General features: G+C 44.6%; 1 protein-coding gene and 1 pseudogene across 1 annotated transcript in view; one reads left to right on the top strand and one right to left on the bottom strand.

Annotated features, from left to right (window-relative positions):
• The first annotated feature begins 306 nt into the window (after positions 1–306).
• Positions 307–423, top strand: LOC136642980 (5S ribosomal RNA; annotated as a pseudogene).
• Positions 424–2,999: 2,576 nt separating this feature from the next.
• Positions 3,000–13,917, bottom strand: part of FAIM2 (Fas apoptotic inhibitory molecule 2) — a 51,206-nt gene continuing 40,288 nt past the window's right edge. Inside the window, exons 9-12 of the mRNA XM_066617227.1 lie at positions 13,187–13,274; positions 12,424–12,519; positions 8,097–8,150; positions 3,000–3,149 (exon numbers count right to left, since the gene is read on the bottom strand). Of these exons, the coding sequence (XP_066473324.1) occupies positions 3,000–3,149; positions 8,097–8,150; positions 12,424–12,519; positions 13,187–13,274 (388 nt within the window). The remainder of the gene's footprint in view (positions 3,150–8,096; positions 8,151–12,423; positions 12,520–13,186; positions 13,275–13,917) is intronic.

Below are 13,917 nucleotides of genomic sequence, written 5' to 3'. Positions count from 1 at the left end.
TATATGCCTCTGCTGATTGCCAGACTTGGGGAGTAGAGACCTATGGTGGGCAGATTTATCCCATGGACTACCAGTTGCTGACCCCTGGTATCTCCACTTGGCTGTTCTCTATGCTTCCAATTCAGCATTTTAGCATAGCACACAGAACAGAAGCCTAGGATTTCCTGGAAACAGCAGGTACCATTAGGATGAGTTCATTGCCAGAGTGAGAAGCCTTCCATAGAGATTTTGCAAAGATTTTGCAAAGCTCACAAGCAGCCCTTAAGCTGGGCAGGCCAGTGTAGGCCAAAGCTTCCTTAAGTGTCTGTGTACAACTGTTACCCTGCATGTGCCTGATCTTGTCTGATCTCGGAAGCTAAGCAGGGTCAGGCCTGGTTAGTACTTGGATGGGAGACTGCCTGGAAATACCGGGTGGTGTAGGCTTATACCATAGTCTTTTGAGACTGAAGGTTGCCAACCAGTACGAGGATCATGTTGCCCTGAAACACTGGGAATAGTAAGGTTGCTTCTTCCTCAGTAGGTCTGCCACAGCTGTTGGGACAATAAACCACCCTGCCACAGAATGTACTTCTTTAATAACAGAATCATCTGAAGAACATGGGAGGCTGGTACATTGTTAAAGCTGGGCAGCCCTCAGTCTGGTCAGTGCCCCGGTGGAAGACTGCCCCATGGAAGTTGTTCTGAACTTACAGAAGGAGAAGCAGGATATCAGTGCAACAAACCAATGAATAAATAAATACACAAAGCATCATATATTATCTTGAGCCAGAGAACCAGTGTGCTGCTGCAGTACAACTATTTGACGTGACCTTGGAGACCTGGGTTCAAAACCTCATTCAGCTGTGAGGTCTGCCTGCCCCCCCCCCCCCCAGTGGCTCTGGCAATTCATTCAGTCTAACTTCTCACATAGCTTTGTAAAATGGGTTCACCCACGATCAGTTCAGATTAATCCTCCTCTTCCCCCCCACCCCCCTGCCCCGGCGAGTTCAGTGCAGGAAGGGAAGGTTATGAAAAAGGGAATACTATGAGAATGTGAGAGATGATACAGCATAAACACCAACATTATGACTCCACTAGCAGGGATATTCTCCTGCAAAGTGGAAAGTGTGTTGCATGCTGGGGACTGCACAGGATGACTGCAGGTTGGCATCACCTGGTACACAAACATGGTCCATTGCACTGGTGTAGAACCAGCCTCACTGCCTTAAAAACACAACTCTCGGCCAAATTGGGATTTCAGTAATTATTCACTTTTCTTGTACATCACCTATGTCCAGTGGTGCTTAACCCATTTCTGCCCAGCCCACAGGGGTACACATTTGATCCCTCTTGCACATATGCAATGCTGGAAAAAATGGTTTCAGATTATCCAGTCTGGACCTCCCCCCTCCCCATGTAGCCACCTCACCACTCTTCCTATAAGTCCATTAACACCTGGCAACAGAAAGATGGCAGGGTGACCTCATATTTTAGTTAGCAATCTGGTTAAGATTGCTATTCTGACCAGGATGACAGAGAAACTAGAGAGTGGTGGTCAAAATGGCAGAAGAGTCTTTGCACAGGAACGTTGCAACACCTTGGTAATGGGTTGTGGCGATCAGGTACATAAGAGTGTCTCTTAGAGCACATTCATTTACAGTTGGACTTCTTGCTCTGCAGTTTATTGATCTACAAAGTTGATGGTATCAAGGCAATCACCTAAAAACCAATGAAAGCAATGGAGTCTCCCAGAGGTTTTGGAATTTCTTATGAGTAAAGGGTGCCATAATTCAGTGGATCTGTTTCTTTATGGGCAATATAACCCCTTCCCAATGTTTAAAGGAATTATAGGGCAATAGAAAAACCTGAGCTATCCTCTCCAGAGCAGCACCGGTTCTCCAGTCTTATATAACTAGTTTCAAAAGCAGGAAGAATTCTCTATTTCTCCTTCTTCTGAGCCCTGATTAGCTGCCTCATGTGTAATGCCATCAGTACTCACCAGAGAGGAACTGCAGGGCAAGTGAAAGAATGGACATGGGGAAGGGGAGTGCAATGGTAAAATGATGGCAAGAGGAGCTGTCCCAGAACCTGGCTGTAGAAAGGTAAATGTTCCCCCTGGGCTCAGTGGTTAGGATCAAACCACTGCTTCAACACTATCCCTGGCTGAATGAGAGAACATGGATAATTTATGGCATATGTTTTCCTTCCATCACTGCTGCTTATGGTTAGAGCTGAATCAAAGAAAAAGAGCAAAATGATTTATATTCAACAGCAGCTCTCAACTGATAAATTAAAATGCAAAGGCAGTATGGACCCACAGTGTGTGACAAAGTTATGGTTTTAGCATTGAAGCTAAGCAGGGATGGGACTTGGAAGCTGCCTGAATGGGAGACTGCCTGGGAACCATACATGAGCCACTCTGAACTTCTTGAGGGAAAAGTGGATGTATCTGCTGGAAAAAAATTAACAGGCCAGTCTCACGTTTGTGCCAGAGGTTTGCAATTCAGCTTAGAAATGCAAGAAGCCTCAAGGTTCATGGTGCAGATTGTCACAAATTGCTCGCTTTGTGACAATCTGGACACAACGATTTTTGAATTCTGATTAATTTTTTCCCCCTCCACTTTTGCTTCAGCTATACCACAAACATAACTGTGGGATTCCACAAAAAAGATTCCTCTTCCGGTGATCTTTTTAGGACTGCAGCAAGAGGTTCAAATCACAGCTTGAAGACAGTCGTGGGAAGAAGAGGAAGTTCCTAGCACTTTTGCCCCAGTTTGCTTTTTGAGTCACAAAAGATTTAACAGCATATATGTGTGTGTGTGCATATATATATATGTACAGGCTGAGGAAGGAACTCGGCCAGTGTGTGGTCAGGTGCTCCTCTGATGGAATGGAGCTTGCTAAAGGGCCAGAGGGGCTTGTTAATTTCCCCTCTCTCTCCTTTCTTTGTTGTTGTGTTAACACATATGTAAATATATTTGCTGTTTCATCAAACACAGGGCCTAGTGGCCATGCTAAACTCAATCTCGGCTGGACCCAAAGATCTGCAGGAAAAAGGAGAAGATGTAGATGATATCCAGATAAATATTGAGGGCTCCAAAAATGTATTCCTCTGGGCTCATAGCGTAGCGGCGATTACCCATCAGGAGCTGTGTGTCGAAGGCCAGGAACTGAGGAAGAGAAGCAAACACAGGCAGAGGTTAAGTGTGTGTCTCGAACACTTTTTTACGTCTGGAATCAGGCCTGTGTCTGGATAGCCATTTGCTCTTACTGGTTAAGACTGCATCTATACCCATTAGGGAATGCTCCCCTAATCCTCCAAGATGAGTATAAATCCAGGTGGATTAAAGGGCTGGAACGAAAACAGTCCTCTCTGGGATTTTCCATGCCATTTTTGTTTGACATGGGACTGGCTCAGGCGGGAGTTAGGATTAAGCAGCGGATCTTTGACATAGAGCGCCAGCAAGACCTTAATAATGTCAGAAAGTTTGTATCAAGGAGGAGCTCAGATATATAGCTGCCCCAGCTCCCAGTTGGAAATCCCAAGCCTCAGAAGGGCGTTTACCCCAGGGTGGTGTGATAGTTTGCCCTCAGCTGTAGTGGAAGGACACTTTCAGAAGGTCCCATTTTTGGAGCGACTGTGTCCTTGTGGGGCAAACCAACCAGAAACCACCACTCATGTTTTGCTGGATTGCGTTTTTTATAAGGAAATACGGTTATCCCTTATCTCCCCATTGTTAGAAGTGCTCACCAAATGCCCAGATCAAGATTATAGTCATTCTCTTCTATCAGATGCAAATCCAGAGGTAACGCAGAAGGTGGCTAAATTTTTAGCCGCTGCAGTTAGCATCAGGAGGAAGAGAGTGGATTGTGGCCTTCCAGGTTGCTCATAGAAGAGTATTTATATTTTGAATAAGTTTTTAATGCAATATGGACTAGAAGACTTTCAGAAGTACCTTCCTCAGTTACTGTACTCCGTTCAATCCACAATAACTAGACCAAGCCTACTCTTATCTAGACTTAGATCTATTAATTGTTAGTATTTTATGTTGTCAAGAGCCTATGTTAGGATGCTGTGATGGGTCGTATGTATGTTCAGTTGTATACTATGAATGTATTGTTATTTTTATGCTGGTGGGTGACTGTAATAAAACTGAACTGAACTAAGTGTGTGAGGCTCCAGCAATAACCCCCCTGCCTTTTAAAGTGTTTTGTGATTGCCCATTAATAGGAATTATTAGTTGCCTGAATATCAGTTCCTCTGAAATCTTGTTAAAGGGCAGCAACAGCAGAAGAGGGGTATGCCCTTCATCTCCAGCTTGCAGGCTTCCCAGAGGTGTTTGGTTGACCACAGTGAGGAAAGGGAAGCCAGACTAGATTGGCCCCCTTTGGCCAGATCCAGCAGTCTTGTGTTCTGAGTCCATACCATGGTAAAATCAATTAGTTCACTGTGCACAGGTGTGGACAACAAATTGTTGCTTTTTGAAAAGCATTAATCATTTTGAGGTTTGAATTCTCCAGTACGTTTCAAGAAGCGTAAGATTTTGTGTTGGCCTGGGGGTGGGAAAAACACCCCAATACATTGAATGGTAGTGGATTCAAGACAAACAAGGAAATGGGTATCACACAATGCATCATTCATCCATCAAATTCACTTCCACAAGGTATGGTGGTGGCTACCGGCCTATTGGAGTGTTATGTTAAAATCCCCCTTCTTGCTTTTCAGCTGTGATTTTCTCTCTCTATATCTGGTTATGTCATTATGGACTATAGTACCATGCAAGCTAAACTGTTCTCCCAGCTTACAGACCACATTTCCAGGACTCTGGTCAAGCCACAAGCTCATGGTTACACAACCACCCCCCCTCCCCATAGTCACACATTATGGGAAGAAGTCTTGTGTCTTGGAACTCTTTCTTGCGCCTGGAACTTCTTCCCCCTTCTTCCTTCTTTTCCCTTCTTCCCCCTTTTTTTCTCCCCTTCTCTCCCCATCTTTAGTTAGCAGCTGGGGTTGGCAGAGCAGGGATCCCCAAAATCCTTCCCTACAAGCCTTCCTTTTTCTGATTTCCTCGGATGCACCAAATACTCTTCACACGCAACCACCATGAAAACTAGCTACATTGGATTCAAGCATTAGGACCAAGAAATATCATTTCTCCGTGTGCATTATTTTTACCTTTGTTCTTTTGTACTAAACCATAATCTTTTGTTGAAAGTTATCTTTCTCTCAGTCTCCTCTTTAAGCAAAAGGGAATTTCTCTGCATTACGCCGTCTTGTTATCCAGCCTACGATCCTAAGTTTCCAATAAGGGCAGTGTAATAATTCCCCTAAACAAAACAGCCCTTTTGGTAACAGGAGGGGCTCCGCCATATCTGGACTCTGAGGAGATAGCCAGGAGGCACCCAACCCGATACACACACCCGCCTCCACTGCTGCTGCTCCAACTCTCTGAATTGAAAAAGAAAGAGAAGGCAGAGTGGAAGCCCACCACACTCCTCTCCTCCACACTTCCTCTTCTGCTCTGGGCCCTTTTTCTTTTCCAATCCAAGGAGTGGAAGCTTACAGATTGCCAGGTGAGCAAGAGGCAGCTTTTGACATGCCGCTTCAAGTGCCAGGAGGACATAGGCCAGCCCTGCTCTTCTTGCTGATTCTCAGTGAGCAAGAAGAGGATTATCATTGGTTCACTGCTTGGCCTCCAGCCCAAGGTTCAAAACAACAATTTCAGTCAGCCTCACAGCTGGGCCAATCCCAGCCGCCACCTTCTGGTTCTGCTTCTGGACTCTCTAGAAGCATCCGGTTAGTTGCCGTGGGAAACAGGATGTTGGATTAGATGGGTTTTTGGTCTGAGCCAGCAGGCCTCATCTTTTGTTCTGATGGGATATTTAATTTAATCACGTGTGATGCTTTCCATATGCCTATATGACAACCATGAGAGTTTAGATTTGGCACACCATGACCTACAGGTGCATGTGGCTGATGAAAATCCAGATCCACTTAATCTTGGAGCATTGTTCCATAAAGGAGCAATTATGGGAAGTGAGCTACAAAAGGTCCATTGCTTGCCAGACAGACTTTCAGAAGTATTTACCTTTTCAGCTTGTTTTTACAACGTAATTGCTTCTCTGTTGCGTCCTAAAGCCTGGCTAAAATGCTCAACCTATATTTGGCTTGGCAAGAACTGAAATTCAGGTTAGTGGTTTAGTGTATGTGATAAATTGTAGGTTATCAAGAGTGCAAAGTGTAGTTATCAGAAAGTTCCCAGGAGAACAATCAGGGTCTTTTTTGTTCAAGAGCAGAAGTCAAAAGGCAGTTTATTCCACTGTTAACTTGATTACAGAAAGGCAGGCATGGTAACCTAACTGCCCAAAGGCACTGAGCCTAAGAGAGTCTGGCCTACATTACCACATCTTCACTGTCACTGAGTAAATGCACATTAATAGGCTTCAAAGGGCCTGGTAGCAGGTAGCATAGATAGCAAAATGGAAACGGGTGGGACTGAGTTCAGGATTCAAACTCTTCTTGACTGAATTTAGAACTGAACTGGCACAAGTCGAAGGACAGCCAGAGGGTGAGGTGGGCAGAAAAATGAGGGATAAGTAGAGGTGGGTGAATCCTTTTTTTTCTTTGCTTTTTTTTTTTTTTTTAGTGGATTTCGGTGTTTTCCAAAGGGAGATGGGCAGAAAATGGTGTTATGTTATTTATTTGTTTATTTGGTGTTATTTATTCAAAATGTACATTATAACTATAAATTAAAATCACTTTAAAAGATATAGGTTGCATAGGTGGTATAGTATCAGCAGATGAAGCCACAGTCATTCCCCATGCACTCCCCCGTTAAATAATAAATAAAAACCAAATAAAACGGTTTTATTTTTTCGCAGATTTCAGGAATTATCCCCTTCCCCTGAGGAGCCACCATGGGCTACCTGGCTCGTGTTGGATGCTGCGGTAGCCATTTTGGCACCACAAAAGCCTCGTGTGCCAGACAGCTCAGGATTGGGCCATTAGGGCCCAATCCTATCCAATTTCCAGCACTGGTGCAGCTGCAATGCAGCCTGAGGTAAGGGAGCAAAAGTTCCCATACCTTGAGCAGGACTTTGTGACTGCCTCCCCACTTCATATGCACACCCCATTGGTACAGCTGCACCAGCACTGCAAAATTGGATAGGACTTGGCCCTTAGGCTACAATCCTATACACACTTACCTGGAAGTAGGTTCCAATGAGCTCAGTGGAGCTTACTTTTGAATAGACATGCACAGGATTGCACTAAATTCTCAGTAGTCAGTCTTGCTTAATTACAAATGCATCTTTTTGAAATGATCAATGTAATCTACAGCCAGACTCTTAAAACATGGTAACAAGGTGAGGGCCATTTGTTGAAGGCTTAAGGTGATGACTTGAGATGGAGCAAAATTGGAATTCAAACTCCTGTTGTCTGGAAGGCTTGCAAGCTAAACCCAGACCATTCTGCACTCAGGCTTTGTCTGCATTGGGTTATGCCTCGGTTGCTAGCAAGCCCACCTTCTATGCCCTGCCACTTCCGTCTCTTCCCCCAAATACGTATATCTGATAGTGGAGAAGTGGCAACAAGGCCCCTGAGGAGGTCTTCCTCCTCAGAGCAGAGCAGCTTCCCAGGTGCAAAGAACGTAGGGAAACAGTGCTTCAGAACACCAAAGTCCACAGTACGGACTCAAACTCCTGTGAAAATTGTTTCCCAGGCTCCCTTGGTCCTGGGACACTTGAATAGTGATAGCAAGAACTTATTGCTGCCCAAGCCACTAGGTGAGCTGAGGAAAGAGAAGAAGGATGAGGCAAGGTTTAGGAGTTCCAGCAGGGAACCATGAAGGCTTGGGAAGGTTGAATTGTTGAGTCCAGTTCTAAATCCAGTCAAGAAGAGTTTGCCCACTGTTACTGAAATTGAATCCTGAACAGCAAGAACCTGAATGGAAACCCATCAGATTGGATTGTGCAAGACATGACTACATGAAAGAGGCTGTCAGCCATCATGCCTACCCATGAGTGTAGAGCCACAGCTAACATGTTAACTTCTGCAAATCCTGACAGTGAATGAAAGAAAGAGAGCTATGCTGTAAGCATGAGTTCAGCTTACTTACCATAGTAAATACAATTGCACCAAGCACAGCATAAATGGCCTGGAGCCAGGGCACCTACAGGAAAGGAGGAGAATGGAGAGATTGGTCAGTGTATTGAGCAGGAGGGATGGAGACAAAGCAACCCATTTAGATCCATGAATATCTACTTGTCCATAGAGTTTTAAGGCATAGCGAGGCTAAATTGGTCCAAAGTACAAATATCTGCTTCCATGGAAGAAAGAAGTTGGAAAAGAATCCAGGGGAGTGTAAAGAAGAAATTCTGACTTTTGTCTCATTAGACCAGCTCCAAGCAACAAGCGGATAATGAACTGGAAGGTGATGCTGAACACAGTGGGTAATAACCAGAATTTAAATATAACCTTTTCTTGGGCAGGCATTCCTGACATCTGTGTGTGTGTGGCATCAGTAAGAGACTTGACTTCAAAGGAAGTAACTAAGAACTGATAGGAAACCAAGTAAGGCAATTTCTGTATCTGCTTTGCTCATAAATGAGTATAAATGAATTCCTAAAGGACAAGGGGATTAACAATAAGGGATTGTGTCATCCTGTGTTACTGTTAAACTGAATTGGGGTTTTGGCAGAACTTCTGCTTTAAGCAGGGCTCAGTCTTGTTCCCAGGCAGATTCACACATGCAAATACATCAGCTGCTTAATTTGCATGTGTGAATCAGCCTTCAGTAAGATTTTTCCAAGTCACAACCCCTCCATTTTCACAAGCAGTTCCTTAATCTTCTTGCTATTCCGGCAACACATTCCTGTTGTCACAATTATAAGAATGCCGTCAGCCAGAACACAATTTTTTGCTTGGAACTTGTGCTGGTTTTCACTGTCCTCAACAGTTGGAAACTTAGTGGTCTGATGGGCCACAACTCCTCATCAAAATGAACATATAACACACTCCCTGCATTGCACAGTCACTGCTAGATCTGATTTTTATTGATATGCTGCTTTTCTGCAGTGGGGCTTAGTGCAGTGAACCTAGGGTGTTGCCAGGTGATTTTCCACTCAGGAGCTGATAAGAATCAACCTACCTTCAGCAAGGTGCCTGCATGATGTGCTTTCACATCTATGTATATCTTTCTCCAAGACCCAGTACACTATCTAGCAGGCAGAAGCTACAGAGAGGTTCCTTTTGTGCAGCCTTATGGAAAACAGAGGATGGAATGCCTGTGTCTCCAGGACAGCTGAGAAACAGGCTTCCCTGTTTCTGCCAAAGAAATGGAGGAGTGAAGGATAAACCCTGACAGCCCAATCATGATTAACTTCCCATATGGTGATGCACCAGTATCAGCGTGGGATACACTGCATCCCAAGGGGGAATTCTGGCTGCTGGAGGTCTCTTTAGAGTAAGCAGACATTTGTCCTCTTGCCCCTGATGAAGTAGCAAGGGGTCAACTCGGACCCGCACCAGTGACATTGCTGGCAGAAGTCCATGTTGATCCGTGTCAGGGGATTAGGCCTGGGAAGGGATTAGGATACAGCACACACCCGTGCTGCCAATTCCACCCCTCTCCTGAGCCTAATCTGCCCACCCCACCTCCATCATCATTCTCCACTGCCCTCTTTCTCTCCCTTCCTGCTTTCCACCCACCCAGTGCCAGATTTATCTGATCTGGTGGGGGTCTCTGTGGCTGCTTGCACCAGCAGGAAGGCTCCGACCTTTGTGCTGGCACGCCTGGCCTTCGTGCTGTTGCAAAGCACGTTACGTTGCTTTTGCTACAGTGCACGCCAGCAGAACACGCATTCCACTGCCGCTTCTCTCCTTTAGGATTGAACCATTAGTGTCCACTCCAGTTCAGGTTCCTTTTTTTTTTTCCTTTAGCAAGAGTGGGGAAAATTGGTGGCAAACTTGGTTTAGATTTTTATTCACCTTGGGCCTCGATATGATAAATTTGGACCGCTTTGCCTCAGTTAATATTTAAGGTGAATGTATGACAGGAATGTGTTGTACATTTCCTACCCAGCCGATAACATCTTGTTTGTACATTATTGGGCCTGGTGAAGATGATGGGATCACATGGTCACCGAGGTCAGAGTTTGAATCAACATCCCCTTGTCTATTAGTGACTATGCCAAATACATTAAAAAGAAATCCACAAGGTGTGTGATGGGCCTCTTTGACGCTAATAGTCTGGATGTACAAAATATCACAGAGGACCTACATGGACCATGTCGTAAAACCTGTTTCTGGCCTGTAACTAGAAGTACTACCAGCAAAGGTCTCTGGCAGCAAACTTCTATGCAGGTTACTCAAAAGTAAAAATCAGTGTTTGATAGGGCTTACTGCCAGGAAAGTGTGCAGTCTAGTGATACAGGCCAAAAACCGTTTTGCCACATGATCTGATATTTGTGTAGGCTAGATCTGTGTAATGGTTCTGAACTGGATGAAAATACATACAAACACACACACACACACACACACACACTCAGAGAGAGAAAGAGAGAGAGAGAGAGAGAGAGAGAGAGAGAGAGAGAGAGAGAGAGAGAAATACCAATCATGTTGGGGATACATTCCCCAAAAGTCAAGCACTGCACAAAACAATGAAGAGTTAGGAAACTGGAGTTGATTTAGCTCGACATTACCCAGAATGGACTGCTCTCATTGGCTAATGTAGCTGTCAGTCATACCCAGGACGAAAAGCGTTGGAGTGAAACAGTGCTAAGAAAGCAGTGTTGTGTGTGGTACCAAAACTACCCTTACAATGTGGAGGCATTTGCTTCAGGTCATGCTTAGGACGGTTTCATTCCCTGAACCTAGGCAGCATTCCACAGTAGACTGAATAACTACACACCAGTCCACCCCAAGTTTATGGTGGAATAAAAAGACAGGATGCACCCTGAGAAGGACTAATGAATGGTTAGCTGCATACACGTATGTGTGGAACAAGAGACATTCATCTTTTCAATGCATATAAGACTTTCTGAATATCAGGCCTTAGTGTCTATTATTATCTATAGTTTGAAGTGCACAGGGGCACACATCTCTCGACTCTGGAGGCTGCACTGTTTATCACTGAGAACTCTGGCACCCCAGCTCTTCTAAAATATCTGCACTGGAGTATCACTCTCTCCAAACACAAAGACAAACATATCTTCCACATTTCTGTTCCTTTTAGATAACTTCTAAAGATGCCATTCATTAACTCCCCTGTAAACTACCACTTCAATTAATCTTTAAAATATTGTTCATTTTGTCTTGAATAATGGAAGGGGGCAAATCAAAGTCTTATGTCTTCTTTTGTTAGGAGGTGAGATAATTAGGGCACAATCTAAGGGGTATGTATGGTATCTGGTGGGGGGGCAGTCACAGAGGCATCCTCAAGGTAAGCAAACATTTGTTTCATTACCTTGGGGCTGCATTGCAGCTGCATTAGCACTGGAAAGTTGGATAGGATTGGGCCCTTAGGGTGCAATCCTAACCCCTTATGTCAGTGCTTTCCAGCACTGGCATAGCGGTGTCAATGGGACAGGTGCTGCATCCTGCAGTTGGGTGTCACTCACGGAGGCCTCCTCAAAGTAAGGGAATGTTTGTTCCCTTACCTCAGAGCTGCACTGCCCTTATGTCAGTGCTGGAAAGCACTGACATAAGGGGTTAGGATTGCACCCTAAGTCACTCAAAATGCTTCCAGCCATTGGAAAGCCCATCCCAAACTGAAAATCAAGCAAATAAGCCAAGTCCACAGTAATTAATGTGGTTTTCACAACACAGGCCAGCACTCCCTGCTCTGTCAACATCTTCCATTATCTTGCAGGCTCTCAGCAATGACAAATGGCAGAATGAAAGCTCCAGCCAAGAGATCCCAACTTCTTTGCCGGCCTTTTCAGCTCCCCTCTCTCTATCGCAATCTGTTCTTGCCTCATGAGCAACGTCAGGAACAACAAACACAACCTGGCACCAAACCCTTCAGTTGTTAGAGGAAGAGATGTGGAAGCAGAGGCAAAAGTACAGCAAAAGCAATGGAGACCGTGGTTAGAAGGAGCTGGGGCTCTGGAATGAGCAAGCTCAGAAAAGAACAGCAAGAAGCAGGATGATGTTTAATAAGCCAGTTGAGATACATCATCATTAGTAGCCAGTAGACACAATTCCATTGGCTGCGGTCCTGGCCCAACCCATGTGCACATGTACTCTGTCAGGATCCTGCAACTATATTCTGTTTTGTGGTCTGGTTTGGGGAGAACAGCTGGGTAGCTTGAGGTGATCTTTTGGCCTCTGTTTTGACTTGATGATTGAACCCACAGTCTAGTCTTGGGTGCTCTGGCCCCGCATTTCAGCGCCCCACTGGCTATGCAGGGGCCCCACAAGAAGGACGACAAGGCAGGACTTACGTATCTGAATGGAAGCAGGATGACAAGGATGATCCCGCTGAAGAACAGCACCATCAGCATCACAAAGAGCACACCTTGGCAAGAGGTGAAGTCAAACTGCAAGGGAAAAGAGACCATTATAGTTGTACCAGTATACATTAGCTATAAAAGACTTTTTTTAAAAGGTGATCGAGAAAGAAATAGCATGCTTACTCACTTACTTACTTACAAGTAATATTTCATTTGCAAAAAAACTCAATCCAATTCTTATAATGAGGCAGCCCTAACGAATAGCCTCAAGGCTTGAGGGGCTTAGTAATGTGACCCACCCTTCACCTGCCCCCACTGCCTGTCAAAACACGCCAGAGAAAAGATGCTCAAACATTTATCTCCCTATATTTACACAAGCCTGCAAATTGCAGGGGCTCAGCTGTTTGCAGGTCAGTTCGCTGCTATCTTGCAAACTGCAGGAGCTCAGTTCTTTGCAGGGCAGTTTGCAGCTATCTGATTGTGGAATAGCCTCAGGGCTTGAGGCAATTAGTTATCTGATCTTTCCATCACCCGTGTTTTCATTGGAGGCTCTGTGGGACCCACCAGAAATCAGGTCACAACCCACCAAGTGGGTCCCAACCCATAGTTGGAGAAACGCTGTTACCTCCTGCAGTCTGAAGTGGTACAGTATAAGGACAATTTTTCCCCCACATCACTTGCTATTTGTAGAGCAAGCAGGCCTACTCTTCACAGATCACTGTTAGAAGCAAACCTTTGAAAGAAATTTACTCACCCTTGTCTGAAAGCTGAATATGGTGACAGAGAGGCATACCAGCGCTGTGATCCCCAGACACAGAAGGACTGACTTGGTGTCATAGTAACTGGATATGGAATAATAAAATGAACATTGCATATGTGATTAGATCCAAGGTAGGATTGGCACGGACATTTCAAAAAAAGTGAATCAAAATACATTTCAGGGTTCCATCCAAGGCAAAGGAGGCTTTTTCCCCCAGAAAGTCAAATGAATCGCTACAAGATAATTGAAATTTCTCAGGAACTTCCTTAACACCCTCAGAAAATGAGAATATGGGCAAATCTGTTTAGGTAAGTTCATTAGCTACGAGAGTTTGGTCAGATATAACATTAATTAAAGACTTCTTATGGAGAAGGCCACCTGCTGCCTCTCTGTATGACCTTGCTTCTTTTCTGTTGGAAGATACCCCTGGATCTGTGTCTCAAGCAGAAACACTAGGGGTGGATTCCTCTGCAGATGACTAATTATTACTCATACATACTCCAAAGTCAACTTTTTCAAGTGTATGAGCAAAGGATGTTTCTGATTTAATTCAGAGGGAGTGATTCAGGCATCAGAAATCTGGATATCTCCGTTCAGGTGATAACCAAAGCAGTTAGCCAGAGAGCTCCCGGTTGCTACACTGCACTGCCTGTCTTTAAATGGGCAGTTAAAACCCTTCTGTTCAGTTTGGCCTATTCTTGTAATCTTTTTTTTTGGCTGTTTCT

The sequence above is a fragment of the Tiliqua scincoides genome, chromosome 2 (genome assembly GCF_035046505.1).
Source record: "Tiliqua scincoides isolate rTilSci1 chromosome 2, rTilSci1.hap2, whole genome shotgun sequence".
NCBI classification, from domain to species: Eukaryota; Metazoa; Chordata; class Lepidosauria; order Squamata; family Scincidae; genus Tiliqua; species Tiliqua scincoides.
The sequence above is the reverse complement of the archived record's forward strand: the minus strand, read 5'-3'. Positions and strand labels throughout refer to the sequence as shown.